An 18,685-nucleotide genomic window follows, 5' to 3' on the forward strand; every position below is an offset into this window, starting at 1 on the left:
CTACTATAATTCTGACATTTCACATTCTTAAAATAAAGTGGTGATCCTAACTGACCGAAGACGGGGAATGTTTACTAGGATTAAATGACAAATGACCCCTTTACTGGTCAGGACGTGACAGTTTAAATGTATTTGGCTAAGGTGTATGTAAAATTCTGACTTCAACTGTATATTTTTGACAACTTTTACTTCGCTACATTCCTAAAGAAAATAATGTGCTCTTTACTCCATACATTTTCCCTAACACCCAAAAGTACTCGTTACATTTTGAATGCTTAGCAGGACAGGAAAATTGTCTAGTTTACACACTTATCAAGGGAACATGCCTGGTCATCCCTAATGCTTCTGATCTGATGGACTTATTAAACACATGCTTCGTTTGTAAATGATGTCTGAGTGTTGGAGAGTGCGCCTTGCTATCTGTAAATTGGTGCCGTCTGATTTGCTTACTATAAGGAATTTGAAACGATTTGTACTTTTACTTTTGATACTTAAGTATATTTTAGCAATTACATTTACTTTTGATACTAAAGTATATTTAAAACCAAATACTTTTAGACTTTTACTCAAGTAGTATGTGACTTGACTTGCCTCTTTCCAGCTCCAATCTTTCTCCATTGTTTGATGATATGACTGCTTGGCAGAAAAAAAGTCAAGCTGCACCTGCCTCTGAGGGCTGGACTAAAAAGTGATAGGCCTATACTAAACTGGAAGGCTTCAGGTGGTGCCCTCAGAGAATAGGTATGAAGCATGAAGGCATTAAGAACTGAGTTGGTAACCCAGACAGTGGTGGTGGATCCAGCCAGATGGATATAAAACAAGAGGGGGGAAGATCTCATTTAAAATCTCACATAACCAAATACCACTACCAAACAAATTCCTGAATTTACCAAAATAACACTTTGAAGATATGTTTGGAATTGGTAAATGAATATGTTATTGTGCAACAAGGGGGGTTAGTGTTATACAATAAATAGCTTTAACCAACCTCTTAAAAGAGCATGATCACCAATAGGCCATAGGCCAGAGATGGAAAAAGAACCAAACCTCAGGCACCAGAGGTGGCAGGGCCTCTGATCCCGAATTCCACCCTGTACCAAATGGAAAGAGGATGGAATTTCCAAGTGAAAATGTAACCAATAGTACTGCTCCGTGTGTGGGGAATATGACGCGCAACAACTGTGACCCAAGTAGAAACAATGTCGCACCGCATCTCGTATGGTTATTTTCTGCTGTTCTGCGTCCGACTTACTTAGTGCCTGGTGAAACTGTTTAAAAGCGCTTTGCATCGCTCAGTAGGCTACATCGCTGGTGTAGGATCAACAGTTTCCCCTTCCCCAATCCTAACATTAACCATTAGTAGGGGAAATGCGAATCTGGCCCAAGATCAACGTCTAGGGGCAACTTTACCCGGCCTAAGCTGTTTGTTTCGATAGGACATCATGGACTGTTGACAAAAACAAGTCCGTCATAAATAACAGTCCGAGATTAAACGAGAGAGGGGAACAATCGTGAATACCCTTCCTAGTTCCCGTTTGCTTCTATTTCTTTTCAATTCAATTAGATCAACGTCTCGAGACTCAGAGCTCTCTCTGACATGTAACAGTGTTACAGTATCCCAATAACTGGGTAAACGCATGAAACTACACCCATCATATCCTGTATGTTTTACAGTTCATTGTAGTGATGTCAACGGAATCATTTCAAGGATAGGCCTAGCTGATGCAGTCCACTTGCTTTATCTAAATCGTGTTGCTGATAACTTATTTTGCTTCTCTCTCTCTCTCTGACAAGTAATATAGACATTTGGAGCTATAGAAATGCTGTGTTAATTGAGCCGCCTATTCAAGAATTCCAGGTGTTTGTACACATTTCAGATGAGTCTCATGGTTTTGGTGTGTTAGATCTATACTGGTATGCATATTGGTCAAAACGCTAAATGAAGTACAAAATGTTGCCGTGTACCTACCCTAACTGATATTTTCTTTAGGCTATTAGTACAAAAAAAAAATGTAGGTATAGGCAAAGTTGTATAAATTATGCAAATATAGAGAAGTGACTATAAAATGAGAAATATTGAATGTGGATCCTGTAAATTCCAGTATACTAAGAAAATATTTCTGAATAATGGTTAAGTTCTTCTTTATCCTCCTAAACACTCTATTCTGGGTAAGTCATACATTCACCTCTTACATGCACAATGTCCTCAAATATACACCATTACCTGTCCTGATCACTCCAGGGGCACTTTCATAGAACACATATGTGTCTGACTGACTCCAATTGCTCTAGAGTGAACCATTAAAAAGGTCTAAAAGGTTATATTGAGAAAACTACAGTTGTTTGACTAACCTGTGATTTGTATGGCATGTGTTAATGTTCTACCAGGTGTCTGGCTTGGCCCTGGTCCTGGTCGGGGCTATGTCTCGGCCCACCTACACAGAAATAGAGTCTTTCACCCACACATCCCAGGGCATGTCTCACACCTCCATCCTCCTCATAGTGGTGGGCATCATCGTCTCCCTGCTGGCCTTCCTGGGTAGCATTGGGGCGTGGTCCGACAGCCATCTGCTCCTTGGATTGGTGGGTAGTACAGCACAGTGTGAGATATGGTAACTTGGCGCTTTATGTTTTGGAGAACAGTTAATATGCCGTGTTCCATCTTCACATACTGAATCATAACCTGTCCGAGCTCTGCCACACTTGCATTTCGCTTTTGGAGAGTAACATCTAAGTTCTTTGTACTCTGTAGTTCACACACTTCCTAATGCTGATCCTCAGTCTGCAGATAGTGTCTGGTAGTGTCTTCAGAAACAAGGTAAACGTGACTCTGCTCGGCTGTCTCAACCTACTGCAGTCTTGGATGATCACTGTGTGTTTTCCAGGGAATTCAACTAGTATTGCTTGATTGACAAGGGTGAAAATGCTTTGTGTGTCCTCTGCACCCTCTGCAGGTGGAGAGAAGGATCACACTGAAAGTCAACGAGGTGACCGTGCAGCACAGCCCCAGGGATAAGGTTGCCATCGTTGACCTACAGCATGCAGTAAGTAGCATGCTATTCACTCCTTACCAGGGGAATGGTCTCTGTGAGATAAACAAACTTTGATAGTGTATGTGCGTTTCAGTTCCGTTGTTGTGGTGCAGAGAACTACACTGACTGGCTCCTGCAGAGCTCTCATGGGAATATTAGTTTTGTGCCACACTCCTGTTGCCATGTGGATTCTGTGGCCTGTGTGAAAGTCGTCACCACAGACATCTACCAGAGGGTCAATGTTAACCAGCACAGGGAAGGGCGAGAGGGTTACAAAGGCCTTAGATGAGGTTAGGAAAAAGGTGATCATGATTCCCTACATGGGAATTGCTGTGACAATGATGAGAGGTTTTAAGGGCCCTAAAGAGTAATGAGGCTTTATCTAAAATGCCCTGAGTCTTTTCACTAAAACCTATAATAACAAGCTTTTAGTCATGCTTAGCTCAGATCCTGGTCGGTCTGCAGTTCAGCAAGTAAGACAAGCAGGGACTTGAGAGGATAAAGTTAAACACGGTCAATATATATCAGCTGGTTCTCTGAGTGACTGACTGCAGACACTGTGGCCCCTGGAGGCCAGACAGTTCATTAACAGCTCATTTAGTCACAGGAAGAGAGGATTCACAACACTCTGTGCTAGTGTGTGGGTGTGTGTGTGTGTGTGTGTGTCGTCCCTCCAGGGCTTTGTGCAGGTGATGAAAGAGTCCCTGAATAGGAACCTGGTGTGGCTGGGTGCCGCCTGCATCGTTCTGGGTCTCATAGAGGTAAACAACATATCAGGTGTCCTACTTAGGTCACATGTTGCATCGGTGTAATTACTGTGTTATTATCATTTTATCAGTTAGTGGGATGCATCATGGGAATTGAGCTCTTTCGAGATGTCAAGAAGAGAGAGGTGTATGAGAATTTGGGTTAAGGAGGGAGGGAACGGCTTCGGTCAAGACAATGCCCACGCCATTCTATCGTAAATTGGGGGAGAATGCTGTGACTCTCATCATAATGCAGTTTAGATCCTGTGCAGCCTATTGTCTTTCCCAATATTAAATTGTTATCAGTGATTGGTTGTTTTGTTGTTGTTTTTTTTCTGGAATGTTCAGCATTTTTATGGTGGTGGAGGCAAGGGTGTAGGAATAACACTGCAGCTTGAATTCACGCATTGTTGAGTTGATCTGTTTTTGTTGTGGTTTTGAATGTCTGCATTCTGTGTCTGCCATGTTTCACCAGGCCATTTGGTCCAGGAGGTGAGGCGGTCACCTGTCACACACAGTCATTGTCCCATGTTATTTAGGCTGTTGTTCCTGGGTGGTTCACTAGGAACATTTGCTCCCGTCACCTCCAAGCGATAAGGGTATGGTGGTGCTAATTAGAGTTTATTCAGACAGCTGGGATCAGCTAAGGCTACAGCTCCACCACCTCCATTGCTCTCCATCCAAGCACATTCCCTCCCATCTGAACAGCAAGCCTTATTGATAAACTCACATTTTATGCCCAGTGTTTTACGAGCCCTCTTACTGCACCCCACCCGGCCTGTTAGTGGATCCATGTGTATCTGAGGTGCCGGGAAAAATGGAACACGTCAGCCGGACGCTGGACCCATGGCGGCGGGCTGGGCTGAAGGCTGGTCTCCCTGGCCTACAGTGAAACAGGCTCACTGGGCCTCTGGCTGGCTTCGATGGAGACAGGAGACTGCTGCCTGTCTGCTGTGGGGCCTGCCTGCTCCTATACCTGGCCCGGCCCCGGCCCCTGTAATGTCAGTAACTAGGTCAGTAGTAGTACTCAACATCCCCAGGAAATTAGATGGGCTCCCAGCAAGTCTTCTGTTATTGAGGATTGTGTTGTCAATCCCTAATTCAGCCAACATCCAGGTCAGCAACCCCAATTTGTAGGATTTCAGGACCCGTATTAGTTATTAGACATATTGTCCCAGTAGAAGAAAATAAATATTTAGCACGAGCAGACATTTGTAACTGTGCTAAAACCATGACAGAGTGGCTGCCCTGTGTCACCCAGGATAGCAGGACATGTAGAAGTGAGCTAACCCAGTGTGAGTGACTGGGGATGGAAGAGCAGCAGAGGATGTTGATCACTAGAGATAGAACTCTTATGTAAAGTCATGCACCTCCTCTCCTCTTCTCCTCAGAATGTTTAATACTGTAATGTGTGCCAAGGGGGCATGGTGTAATTTAGGATACTTTTTCTGGTGATACAGAGGAAATGTTCAAACCAGCAGCACTGGCAGGCAGCAGACACCACTAAATCTAAGCCTTTGGGGCCTCTATTCACTGTCTGTCTGTGGCCTGCAGTCGCTTCAGGAATGTTTTCTCTCTCTCTCTCTCTCTCTGATAAGATCACACGGCATCTCTCCTTTCACCTTTTATTTTTCTCTTTTTACTTTCATCTTCTCATTCAGCCTCTGGTCTGAAGGATGGTAAAGGACGACATAGAACTGATAAGACCTCATTCGGCATTAGGATTGGCCTACTTTAGTTGCCCCTGTGGTCAGCGGTTCAGCGGAGATCTAGCTGAGCGGTCCGCTTGGCAGAGGGTTTGCTGTGCAGAAGGGCCTGTTTTTTTTATTTGATTATTATTAGCTACGCTGCACGTTGACCATGAACGTCTGGTCTGGAGAGCCTGTCTGTCTCTCCCCAAGGCCTTCCAACATACAGCTCAACATGTGCAGCAGGACAGATGGAACCACCCCCAACAAAAAGAGGAAGAAAAAACCTCAGGATTGAAGGAAGGAAATTAGAAAATGCGGTCTTATGCCCTTACCATAACCACACAATGCTAAGAGTTGCTCAATCAATTTCTATTGATAGTGTGGGCTAAAGTTTTCAATGAGATGAAATGTATTTTTCTTTTTCTGATATGACTGGTTTAGAGGGCTAGAGGTAGCAAATGTAATAATGTCCCAGAAGGATTTGATGAGTGGTGCGAGACTGGACATGACTGTTAGGGTGTTCTTGCTTGTCTGAAAGCTTTGTCGAATATGACTGTTCTACTGTTAGTATGTTTTTGGAATGAGAATATGTAGACTGGATGTGTATATTAGTGGGTGTTGTGTGTCTGCTAGAATATGGGTTATTTATGAGTGTGTGCATATGATATGGGTGTGTGTGTTTAACTCTCACCTCCTTGACGAGGCCCCTCCACCATTTCTCTCTCTCTCTCTCTCTCTCTCTCTCTCTCTTTGGGCAGGGCTCAGATGGAAGTGATTACGCTGCACAGGGAGAGAGAAATTACAGAGAAAACCTACAGAGCTCCAGCCCTTCTCCTTTATCCACTCACTCACTCATTCACTCACTTACACATACATGCACGCAATCACATGCACAGGAACACATGCCCTGCCGCCAGTCCCACCACCTTGCTTCTGGTGGTACATTTCCACTCCTGGCTGTGTCAGGACAATGCGCCAGTGTGCTCCCCTCCCTCCCCTCTCGTGGGCCGAGTGAGTGCGCGAGCGGTGAGGGCCAGGGTTGTAAATTCCTCTGAAAGAGCAGTTAAGAAGGCTCCCATTAAAACGGGGATTGACGCTCGCCAGAAAGGAGCCGAAGAAATGAGTCATCACCCGGAGCCTGAAGAGTTCCAGAACCTGCAGAACCACAGAGGAGAAGAACTGTAGAAATAGAACGGATAGAACATACTGTATCTTTCATTTCAGATGTATACAACTTAGGTCAACTAAGTTGAGATGCCAAGGAAGCAATGTGATTAGATGACATGAGCGTTATAATTGTGATATTTAACTACCATGTCAAATTTCTATGTTTTCTCATTTAATTATTTGGATATATTCAATAACAAAAAATATATCTTCTCTTTGCTCCATTTCATATGTTTTGGAACCCTAAGGCTAGTGCTGCTAGTTTCCTATGTTGTAGAGTGTAGGTTTAGGCTTAGGGTTCTAACTAACCACTAAATCTTAACATCAGTCGTGGAGGTCTATTCTAGCCCGTGAACCCTGCCCTCTCTCAGTTTCAGGTCTGCAGGTCAGCTGAGTTGCCATAGGAGCTCTCTGTGCTGTACCACACAGCTACTATACAGACCGGGGCTGATTCAGAAGGCCAGGCAGCGAGCTCTAACCAGTGAACACAGCTACGTCAGACAGGGGGCTCCCTGTGCACTGAGGTGGGACAGTAAGTGCTTTCACCCCAATCCTTCAACCTAACTGACCACCGGTGTATGTGTTTGTCTTAGCAAGGGCTCTGTGCCACGGGAGTCAGAACAACAATAGCTGGAAACCTAATCAAACAGAACTGGCTGGGTCGTATACAGGTTGGATTAGATTTGTAATCGACTGTTTCATGTACTGCCTGGAGCACAACAGTTGCCGGAGTTTCTTATTATAGGAGATCATTCACAGTCAGTTGCACTAACACAATAGAAGATGATGACATTGACTAGAAGAATTCCCCCCAGTGCTCTGTTTGTATTCTCATCACCAGATTGTTACCCTATACTCGTGCCATGGCCCGAGGAGTGGCATGGTTGTGTACACAGTGTGGTGTCTGGCTATGTATCAACCCCCCTCTCTCCTCCAAATCAAGCCCATTATTATCCCAGGCGAACTCCGGCTCCCAAAATATCCGTAACGCAGCTGTCAGCACCACTCTGGGCAACAGCTGGAGCAGCTCAGGGGCGCTCCCTCTCCCTCGACCCTCTCTACCACACACGCCCAGACTCTCTCTCCCTCTCTCTCTACCACACACACCCAGACTCTCTCTCTCTCTCTCTCTCGACACACTCTCTGTCACACAAACCCAGACTCCCTCTCCCTCTCTCTCTACCACACACCCCCAGACTCCCTCTCTTTCTACCACACACCCCCAGACTCCCTCTCGCTCTCTACCACACACACCCAGACTCTCTCTCTCTCTCTACCACACACACCCAGACTTCCTCTCTCTCTCGCGCTACCACACACCCCCAGACTCCCTCTCGCTCTCTACCACACACCCCCAGACTCACACTCTCTCTACCACACACACCCAGACTCCCTCTCTCTCTCTCTCTCTACCACACACACCCAGACTCCCTCTCGCTCTCTTTCTACCACACACTCCCAGACTCCCTCTCACTGTCTCTCTCTTTCTACCACACACCCCCAGACTCCCTCTCGCTCTCTCTCTCTTTCTACCACACACCCCCAGACTCCCTCTCGCTCTCTACCACACACACCCAGACTCCCTCTCGCTCTCCCTCTCTCTCTCTAGCACAAACACTCCCTCTCTCTTTACCACACACCCCATGGTTTTCTACGATAGGGCCTGGGACCTGAGCGGTTTACTCCAAGCATGCACAGAAGAATAGTTAGCCCCTGTGTGTGTGTGTGTGTGTGTGTGTGTGTGTGTGTGTGTGTGTGTGTGTGTGTGTGTGTGTGTGTGTGTGTGTGTGTGTGTGTGTGTGTGTGCCTGCCTAGCCTGGGCCCCACCCGTCTATCTCACTGAAGCCACCTCTGAATGGCCTGTGTGTGCTCTGTGGGTCATAAAACCCCAGACAAATGGTGTGTGTGGGGCGTGAGAGTGAGCCAAGGAGGGGGTGGAGCAAGTGAGGCTGGCTGTAACAGAGGCTCTGCCACCACAGTTGTTGTCTGCTTCTGTTCCGTTCCCTTCCCTACTGCTGTAGTTAACTTACAAATCCTCTGAGCCCCAGAACAGACCATGGACTATCTTGACTGAGTGGCCAGTTAGTAAGATCATCCAAAGTCGAGGAGTTGAGAGTAGGCTTTCCAAATATCCATTCCCTTTTCTTTCTGTGTATCTTTTCCCCTGATAGTGTCCAGTCAAGGGATCTGTGAACTTTTCAACTGCTGCCTAATAAATCTAGAACTATGTCCACAAAGACTCTCACAGCATACTGATACAACCAGGACAGGACAATAAAAACACTCATGTTGAAATGCATTTCATGGCCATTTGCAATGGGTCTGCCCGAAGAGAAGCACTGTGACCGAGCAGGATATCACCATATTGTAGCGGAGGGCCTCTGTAACATAGAAACTGAAAATGCACATTTTAACCTCCTTTCTCCTGCCAACTCTCTGATTTCCCCTCCCCCAAATCTATACGGTGGCCTCGGGAAGCAATCCATGCAGGGCATAGGAGGAGAGGGAACATATTGGACTTCCTGTTTTGAGGGGAAAACGAGATCCAAAGATATGGAGAGCGCTGGAAAATCTAAACTGCCCTGATTTAGCAGGGCTAATGTCTGACTAACTGAGTATAAGCGCTCAGAGCATGATACTGTTCTCTGAGATCAGAGCAAGACTTGATTAGTAACAGACCGAAGTCTGGGTCTTTTAAAAAAAAATTTAACCTTCATCTTTTTTCATGCTAACTTTCACAGAGAGCAACTTTTTTCACTCCCCTTACTTGTCTCTTTTTTTTCAGACCAACAACATGATCCATCTTTGTTAACAGCCTCTGAGGGCTTCTTTCAATCAGGGTGATATGAGATCACATTATTAACATTCTCTGGAAGAGCATTCTTTCTCTCTTTCTGCCCAATCCTCTGCTTGTCCCTTCTTGCCCTCGAGGAGAGAATATGGCAGCATGGCAGATCTCAGACCAACAAAGAGAGAGAGCTAATCCACAGCATAGACAAGCTTAGCCGAGACCACCTAGAAGAGACTTGGTCAATAGCACGGAGAAAACAGACAATATCTGGTCTACATAGATAGCAACTTTTTTCCCCGGTAATATATTTAGCTTGACAGATGTGTCTCTATGCAATAAATGTGAGACCTGTGTACAGGGTGATAGTCATCATACCTCTACATATAGTACAAAAGGACAAATGTGCAATAGCTATCAGGTATAAACCATGTAAAGGTCTACAGTCTCCCTGCTGGGTCATGCTATCAGACTTCAGGTTTCCTGACTGAGAATATCAAGTGAACAGAACTTTGCTGGCGAAACTCAAACATTCTGAAAAGTGAATCTGGGCATCTGTTTCTGTTTAGTTTTCAGGTTCCGAAAATACACTTTTTTTTTTCTTCTACAGATTTACAATATGGCAGCAACATCTTTCCCTATCCTGATACTCCTTTTATTCCCTTCTTTTTTACCTTGAGAGGAAGAAAAAAGCACCCCTATTAAAGTGAATTTTCCAAAATACCTTCCAAACCCCCTCCCCGCCCACCCCTTGTAACAGATCTTAGACTCTACCTGCCACCAACCCACCCTGCCCACCTCCCCCCTTCTCTTTTTTCTCTCTCCTCATTCGTCTCTCTCTCTGCTTCAGCGAAAAGCCAAACAAGCCAGCCATTAAGTTGAGTTAAGCGCAGGAAGCGGGCCTTCAGGCCAGGCAGCCCTGTTTACAAGGAGCTAGTCGGGTTTCTGCGGCCCTTTGAAGTGAGGCAGCTCACAGGAGACTGTCACTGGGCCAAGGCCCGGCGCTGCTCCACTGACTCACTGCATTCCCCCCATTCATCTGAGTGAAGAGGGGAAGAGAAGAGGGGGGCAGGGAGGAGAAAGACAGGGGGAGCTAGGGCTGAGGCACAAAGAGGTGTGGAGGAGCAGAACATAAGTGGAACAGGTATATTTATGTATCAGGTAGAGGTAGAGGCATGGTCTCTTTTGCTGTCCTAAATCCCACATACTGTACCTGTCAGTTGTTACAACCCTGGTACTTATACTGTACCATGCCATACACTGCCCCTTCTTTCTCTACAAGACAGACAAACGATAGATCTTATATAACAAGGGGAAATATTCAGTGGTCTTCAGCGAGTACAAACTGTTCAAGCCCTGCATATCGTCAAGTCTACCTCTGTCGATTTCTTGTTGTAGATTAGGTGAGAAAATGGTAATCCAATTCTATCCCTTTCTTACATGCAGGAGCTGTTCAAAAAGTATTCATACCACGTGACTTTTTCCACATTTTGTTGTTACAAAGTGGGATTCAAATGGATTTAATTGTCTTTTTTTGTCAACTATCTTAACAAAATACTCTATAATGTCAAAGTGGAATAAAAATTCTAAAATGTATTAATTAATTAATGGAAAATAAAACACTATGTATTGATTTAGATAAGTATTCAACCCTCTCGGTCAATACATGTTAGAATCACCTTTGGCAGTGATTACAGCTGTGAGTCTTTCTGGGTAAGTCTCTAAGGGCTTTGCACACCTGGATTGTACAATATTTGCCCATTATTCTTTAAGAAATTCTTCAAGCTCTGTCAAGTTGGTTGTTGATCATTGCTAGACAGCCATTTTCAAGTATTGCCATAGATTTTCAAGATGATTTAAGTCAAAACTGTAACAATTCCACTCAGGAACATTCAATGTCGTCTTGGTAAGCAACTCCAGTGTATATTTGGCCTTGTGTTTCAGGTAATTGTCCTGCTAAAAGGTGAATTTGTCTCCCTGTGTCTGTTGGAAATCAGACTGAACCAAGTTTCCCTCTAGGATTATGCCTGTGCTTAGCTCTATTCCATTTATTTTTATCGTAAAAAAAACTCCCTAGTCCTTTTCGATGACAAGCGTACTCATAACATGATGCAGCAACCACCATGCTTGAAAATATTAAGAGTGGTACTCAGTGATGTGTTGGATTTTCCCCAAACATAAAGCTTTGTTTTCAGAACAGAAAGTGAATTTATTGCCACATTTTTCTAAAGTATTGCTTTAGTGCCTTATTGCAAACAGGATTATTCTGTACAGGATTCCTTATTTTCACTCTGTGATTTATGTTAGTATTGTGGAGTAACTTCTACAATGTTGTTCATCCATCTCAGTTATCTCCTATCACAGCCATTAAACTCTGTAACTGTTTTAAATCACCATTGGCCTCATGGTGAAATCCCTGAGCGGTTTCCTTCCTCTTCGGCAACTGAGTTAGGAAGGGCACCTGTATCTTTGTAGTGACTGGATTGATACACCATCCAATGTGTAATTAATAACTTCACCATTCACAAACAGATATTCAATGTATGCTTCTTTATTTTTATTTTTTTTACATCTACCACTAGCTGCCCTTCTTTGTGAACCATTGGAAAACCTCCCTGGTCTTTGTGGTTGAATCCATGCTTGAAATTCACTGCTCGACTAAGGGACCTTACAGATCATTGTTTGTGTTGGGTACAGAGATGGGGTAGTCATTTAAAAATCCTGTTAAACGCCATTATTGCACAGAGTGAGTCCCATGCAACTTATTATGTGACTTGTTAAGCACATTTTTTACTCCTGAACTTATTTTGGCTTGTCATAACAAGGGTTGAATACTTATTGACTGAAGACATTTCAGCTTCACATTTTTAATTAATTTGTAAACATTTCTAAAAACATAATTTCACTTTGACATTATGGAGTATTGTGTGTAACCCAAAATTGTGTGACCCAAAATCCCAATTAAATTTTTTAAATTCCGGCTGTAACACAATACAATAAGGAAAAAGTCAAGTGGTGTGAATACTTTCTGAAGGCACTGTATGCTTACAGTATGTTTTGGAAGTATTCCTCATAGCCTCAGTGCTGGAGGTGTTGGGGATCCGGGGAGTATCCACTTTCTCCGGGCAGCACTACATTTATTTCATTACATCACCACAGAGGTTGTTCAGTCTCAGCCATGCATCACTTGGTGGATTCCAGCTCAATTTTAAGTGTTTACTTTAAAAAGTTTCTTGAAAGATAAAGTACTCTGTGAAGCCAAATACCATTATTTTCCTTTGCTTCACTCGCATGTAGAGACGAACACCATGTTCACAAAGAAATACACACACACACACACACACACACACACACACACACACACACACACACACACACAAAGTAGCACACTCAAATTCTTATTGGCATAGAAGCTTATATTCCATCTAAGGGTATATCATTCCAGTTATCCAGTGTTACCTCACCCCCTGTACCTTGGAGAGCCACGTCAGGGTAATGCATCCTCGTGGCAGTCGCCACACAGTCTGAAAGCTAACAGATGTTGAGGTATGACTCAACTGTCAACACATTGGCGAGGGCAGCGTGATGGAGACTTCTCTGAGTAGGCCTATTTTAGCCACACATCATGAGAGAGCAAGAGAGAGATAGCTGAGAGAGAGATGCGGACAGACAGGCAAGTCTACCGACAGACAACGCTCACATACATACGGCCACGCGTTGTGCACGTTAAAGTAGGGCTTCTTACAGCGCCTCATCATCATAATTGAATGACTTTGGAGTGAAGGAGGCCATTGTATTGGGTCCAGCCCGTAAAACGGCGTGGCCTCAGGACATACATTAGAGCCCAAATGTGATCCCCTCTTCAAGAGGCGCAGTGATGTTTATAATGCCCAGCAGCTAAGCCCCCTCCAACCAAGGCCATAAGACATACAGGTTTCAACCCTATCACATTTTTGTTGAACCATAACTTTATAACATGATGTAGAAATCCTTTTTATGGTCATTTAATTAGGGAACTGGGAATTTATGATGAACCTGGTGAACTTGGGCAGAGACCACCATTTTGTAACTTCACTTACATCTTTGTGCATTAACATGTTGCCACTCAGTTATAAGAAATAACAGTAGCTCTTGAAATGACACCGCATAGTTTGTGCTGTAGTATAGAACAATATAGTAACAGGGAACCACTTCTCTAACCCTCACCGACAAACCCTTACTTTCAGACAGCGACCATATTTGTATTGTTATCATTTCCATACTATAACTATGTTATTAGCACACTCTGAGCTGTACTGTAGTGGTAACGACATCACTTCTCAATTCAAAGACAAACGAAATAGACAAGTTCAAGAAAATAATCCTGCTAGTCAAGATAACACAGGACACACACACACACACACACACACACACACACACACACACACACACACAGCAATACAAAAACAATATCAAATCATGTGGCTTTTATTTTGTCGTCACCTTCCCATCCCCAAACCCCCCCCAGCAAATCACGTGAGATACATTTGTTAATTAGTGGTTGCCAGATTCACACCACTTTTCACGTGACAACATTAAAATACCACATTCTTCTTTGATTCCGTTTTTCAAAATACTTTGTTTTTTTATTTGAACAGTTTGAGCAACAGTCTCCAGAAGTGGATCTTTTTGGTGTTACTTTTTGGTAATGCAGCGTAGTACTGACAATTAGGGCTAGCTTTCCCACCCTGGAGGCATGACCACAGTGTCCTTACAGCATTCTCTTCACCCCTACCACCCAGCTTCTCTTGCTGCTCAGCTCAGCTCCAAGGGATTTAATTGGTGGGGGGGAGACGAGAGGAAGGAGAAGGGCTAAGTAGGGAAAGTGCACAGCCAAAGACTGACTTTACTACAACCCAGCTTCCCTGATCTGATACATCAGAAGGAAAATGATTACAGATCTGGGTTTGACAGGAGAAACTTCAAATGTGTGTGTGTCATACTGCCAGTGAAAACAGCACTAAGAGACAGACAGTGTGTATATCTACGGCTCCTTTCAGAAGGGGTGCTAGAATTAACCAGGCACTACGGCTGTCGGAAGACAAAACAAAACATGTCCGTTCTTTAAATACAAATATATAATTTTATATTTTACAATTCCTATTTACAGTTGCATTTAATTACATCTCACACGTTCACAGAGTGAAAATAAAGTCTTAAAATGGCAGCCAGTCCTTTCAGGCCTCCTTCCTTCCCCCGCTCACTGTATTCCCAGCTGGATTCTCACTCACACTGGAGAGTTTTTATGGCTGATAACTTAAAAAGGGAGTAGGAAGAGAGTGGGGGAAGAGAGAGAGAGAGCACTTCAGCACATGGCATCCACTGAACATCTTTGTTGTTTGTTCATTCTGAGGATTGGCCATTCTTCAGGTGAGCAACAGTTTGTCCTTTGGTCAAGACCCCCGCCCCCGGACTCTTAATGCTTGTTTTTGGCATGCAATATTTGACTTCTTAAAAATTCTGTCAATGTTCCATAAAAATACTGACAGTATCTGATGATCAATGTATAAAAGTACCACTGAGTCTCTGACAGTGAGTAAACAAATAGCAGGGAGAAAAACACACTGTAAAACATCCAAAAGAATGTCCAAAAACAAGTCCCATGTTTTGGCCTCCCTCCCTAGACAGTGGTCTCTCCATGCCTACGATTTGAGAGTCTGGTATAGAACTTGCGCCAGGAATGGAGTGTCTTGCCAGACCAGATCCAGAACCCGGAGGTGATGCCCACTATGAGGGTCATCAGGTACTTGATCATGTAGACGGTGAAGTCGGGGGTCATGCGGGGGGTGTACTGCATGGGGCAGGGGATGGCTAAGCCTTTACAGTTACGGCTGACCCAGCTTCTCTCCCAGTGGTGGCGGAAGGCCTGCTCGTAGAAGAAGCAGGCGATGACGATGGTGGCGGGGACGGTGTAGAGCACACTGAATACCCCGATGCGCACCATCAGGCGCTCCAGCTTCTCCGTCTTGGTGCCGTCGTGCTTCATGATGGTGCGGATGCGGAACAGGGACACGAAGCCGGCCAGAAGGAAGGAGGTACCGATGAAGAGGTAGATGAAGAGGGGGGCCAGGACAAAGCCCCGTATGGGGTTCAGGCTGTTGAGGCCCACAAAGCACACCCCACTGAGCACGTCCCCCTCGATCTGCCCCATGGCCAGGATGCTGATGGTCTTCACGGCGGGCACAGCCCAGGCTGCCAGGTGGAAGTACTGGGAGTTGGCCTCAATAGCCTCATGCCCCCACTTCATCCCCGCTGCCAGGAACCAGGTGAGAGACAGGATGACCCACCAGATGGAGCTGGCCATGCTGAAGAAATACAGCATCATGAAGAGGATGGTGCAGCCTTCCTTCTTGGTCCCCTGGACTATGGTCTTATATCCGTCTGGGGTGAAGCTGTCATTGCACACCACCTTGTCCCCCAGAAAGTAGCCAGCGATATAGGCTATGGAGACCATGGTGTAGCAGCCAGAAAGGAAGATGATGGGCCTCTCCGGGTACTTGAAGCGCTGCATGTCCACTAGGTAGGTGGTGACGGTGAATAGGGTGGAGGCACAGCACAGAGACGACCAGATGAGGATCCATATGCGTGCAAAATAAATCTCTTTATCATTGAAGAACATGTAGCCTCCACTGCTCCTGTAGTGTTCACATGGTGCTCCACAATCCAGCTCCCCCAGAAACGAATAATTCAGATAAGTGGGGACTTTGAGCACAGATGGACAGCGGAAAGGCCTGTCTGAAGTGGAGTAGACATGGACGCCAGGGGTTCCAGGGACTGGCATGTGTACGGGCGGGGCAGTGGCAGTAGATTCATTCTGACCCACGCAAATGTGCCCGTCTCCAAGCACGGGGAAATTCTCGCACCGGAGGCGTTCTGGCCATTGGAACCCGAATTTATTCATGAGCGCCTCGCAGCCGTGCTTTGCCCTCTCGCAAATTGAGCGACAGGGTGGAATGGCCTTTTCCAAAACTGTACAAACAGGCGCATACATTGAACATAGGAAGAATTTAAGTTCGGGCGAGCACTGTACCTTTACCAAGGGGTAAAACTGGTGCACCTCCAGTCCTGCGTCCTCTTGGTTGTAATGTCCCACCAGATTGGGCATGATAGTTTGATTGTAGGCGATGTCCGTGCATAGTGGGATTGAAATAGGCTGGCAAAATCCGTGGTCCGGGAAAGCAATGCCATTATCCCCTTGCGCTGATACCATCAATGACGGCATGATCAGTGCGAAAAAAGTCGCATAACTCGTTTGAAAATCCATTTTCATTGTGAGCTGATCAATAAAAAATCTCCTCTATTTAACCTGATAAAGTAATGCAATTTACAGATACTTTTTATATTCCGTAACATCGGTATTTTGGCTGTAAATAATGGAATAAGTGATAAAACTTATGCAGTGGTCCCGGTGAGCTAAAAACTGTTGCTGTTTGCCTGCCTGCAAGAGGCTGCTTGACTTTTCCTTTGTGCAACTTGCATGGATGGCCCAATCAGACAGTTTCAAGTTCCCCCTGCAACTTTCTGTAGTTTGGTTTCAAAGTAATGTCGAGAGGAGGAGGGATGGGGATAAGGGGGCTCTGGAAACAGATTCCCACCCCTTCCCAGTGTGTTGCTGGCCAATGGAATTGCAGAGCAGTATCAACTTGGGAGAGTTTGAGTAACTTCAGTACAACATGCGCCCCACGAATGAACCATATTGTAGTGTAGCCTCGCTCACAACTCCAAAATGTGCAGATATCTATCTATCTATCTATCTATCTATCTATCTATCTATCTATCTATCTATCTATCTATCTATCTATCTATCTATCTATCTATCTATCTATCTATCTATCTATCTATCTATCTATCTATCTATCTATCTATCTATCTATCTATCTATCTATCTATCTATCTATCTATCTATCTATCTATCTATCTATCTATCAAGTTTCAAGTTTTATTTGTCACGAGAAATAAGAGATAAGAATGGAAGACGAAAAACAGTGTCAGTACCAAATTTACAGTGAGCAGGGATACTCGAGGCATGAAGTACTATATATGTACATGTAGGCAGGCATAGATGAGGAAAACATGATTGGTAGCTGGATAAATAATAATAATATTAATAACAATAAACAATATAGCAGTGTACACTGGGCTGAAAAGTGACTGGTAGCAGGAATATTTAAATACTATGGTAATATACTAATGGTAATATCAACATGTAATCAGTATTAATAATGACCAGTAGCAGGATAAATTGGACGATATTAATGGGGATGCAATCAATAATCAATGAGCAATGAACCGCAGCGTAATGGTAGTAGGTAGTAATAATTATTTAGCAGCACTGTAGGTGTGAGGGTGTGGCATCAGTAATGATTGTGAGTGTGTGGATGTGAGTGTGTGCGTGTGTGTGTGTGTGTGTGTGTGTGTGTGTGTGTGTGTGTGAGTGTGAGTAAAAGTGACAGTGAAGGTGTGTGTGTCAGAGTGGGTAGAGACCTGTGGATGGGAATTGAATCAGTGTGGATAGTCTGTGGGAGAGGGAGAGAAGTAATAGTTGTAGCCATGTAACCGTCTTATGGCCAGGGGATAGACACTGCTTAGGCCCTTACCAAAACAGATAGTGGTTTTGAAATTGCAGTAAAAGTGCAGTAACTGCAGTCAACTGTGGTATTTTGGACGCAGTAATTGCACTGTAACTTCAGTTACACTGCAAAATTACTGCAGTAAAAACAATTGTGATATTGGATGCAGTATTTGCAGCATACTGCAGTTATTCTGCATTCTAACAGTTATACTACAGTGTAGTATGACTGCAATCTTTTTTCGTAAGGGGGAGTCTGTTGGTCTGAGCCTTGATGCACCGGTACCGCCTGCTGGACGGAAGCATGGAGAAAAGTCCATGTCTCGATTGGCTGGGTCTTTCTCAGACACCCCTGGTATGTACGTCCTGAATGGGTGGGAGCTCACCCCCAGTGATGTGCTGGGCCATCCTCACCACTCTATGTAGGGCTGTGGCAGTTAGTGACGTTTAAGAGGAGGAAGGGCTTTTTAAATTTTTTTTTATGGACATGGCCTTATTTCTATTACAGCATATTGGATAACTGTCATTCATATTCCATTCACCCAGTTCAATGTAACATCAATATTAATCTATCTATCAAGTCTATCTAGAAGGCCAACGCAAAAAAAACTATAGACATAGCGACATCTTGTGGGTATTGTAGGACAATGCAT

General features: G+C 44.4%; 2 protein-coding genes across 2 annotated transcripts; one reads left to right on the forward strand and one right to left on the reverse strand.

Annotated features, from left to right (window-relative positions):
* Positions 1-2,127: 2,127 nt before the first annotated feature.
* LOC106600980 (tetraspanin-36-like) lies at positions 2,128-3,321 on the forward strand. The gene is made up of 5 exons (XM_014192798.1): positions 2,128-2,169; positions 2,389-2,583; positions 2,753-2,818; positions 2,955-3,044; positions 3,127-3,321. Exons 1-5 carry the CDS (start codon positions 2,128-2,130, stop codon positions 3,319-3,321), a joined length of 588 nt encoding a protein of 195 aa, XP_014048273.1.
* Positions 3,322-13,875: 10,554 nt separating this feature from the next.
* On the reverse strand, positions 13,876-16,988 carry LOC106601035 (frizzled-2). Its single transcript, XM_014192903.3, has one exon. It carries the CDS (start codon positions 16,731-16,733, stop codon positions 15,084-15,086), a length of 1,650 nt encoding a protein of 549 aa, XP_014048378.1. The 5' UTR covers positions 16,734-16,988; the 3' UTR covers positions 13,876-15,083.
* Positions 16,989-18,685: the final 1,697 nt, after the last annotated feature.

This window comes from Salmo salar, chromosome 03, assembly GCF_965601325.2.
Source record: "Salmo salar chromosome 03, fSalSal1, whole genome shotgun sequence".
Classification (NCBI taxonomy): Eukaryota; Metazoa; Chordata; class Actinopteri; order Salmoniformes; family Salmonidae; genus Salmo; species Salmo salar.

Bases quoted from the DNA above. Each gene is read 5' to 3' on its own strand.
- LOC106600980 (XM_014192798.1), top strand. From the start codon at position 2,128: ATGGTTAAGTTCTTCTTTATCCTCCTAAACACTCTATTCTGG. The intron at 2,819-2,954 runs GTAAACGTGACT...CACCCTCTGCAG, and splicing joins GTAGTGTCTTCAGAAACAAG to GTGGAGAGAAGGATCACACT. The intron at 3,045-3,126 runs GTAAGTAGCATG...TGTGCGTTTCAG, and splicing joins TCGTTGACCTACAGCATGCA to TTCCGTTGTTGTGGTGCAGA.
- LOC106601035 (XM_014192903.3), bottom strand. From the start codon at position 16,733: ATGAAAATGGATTTTCAAACGAGTTATGCGACTTTTTTCGCACTGATC.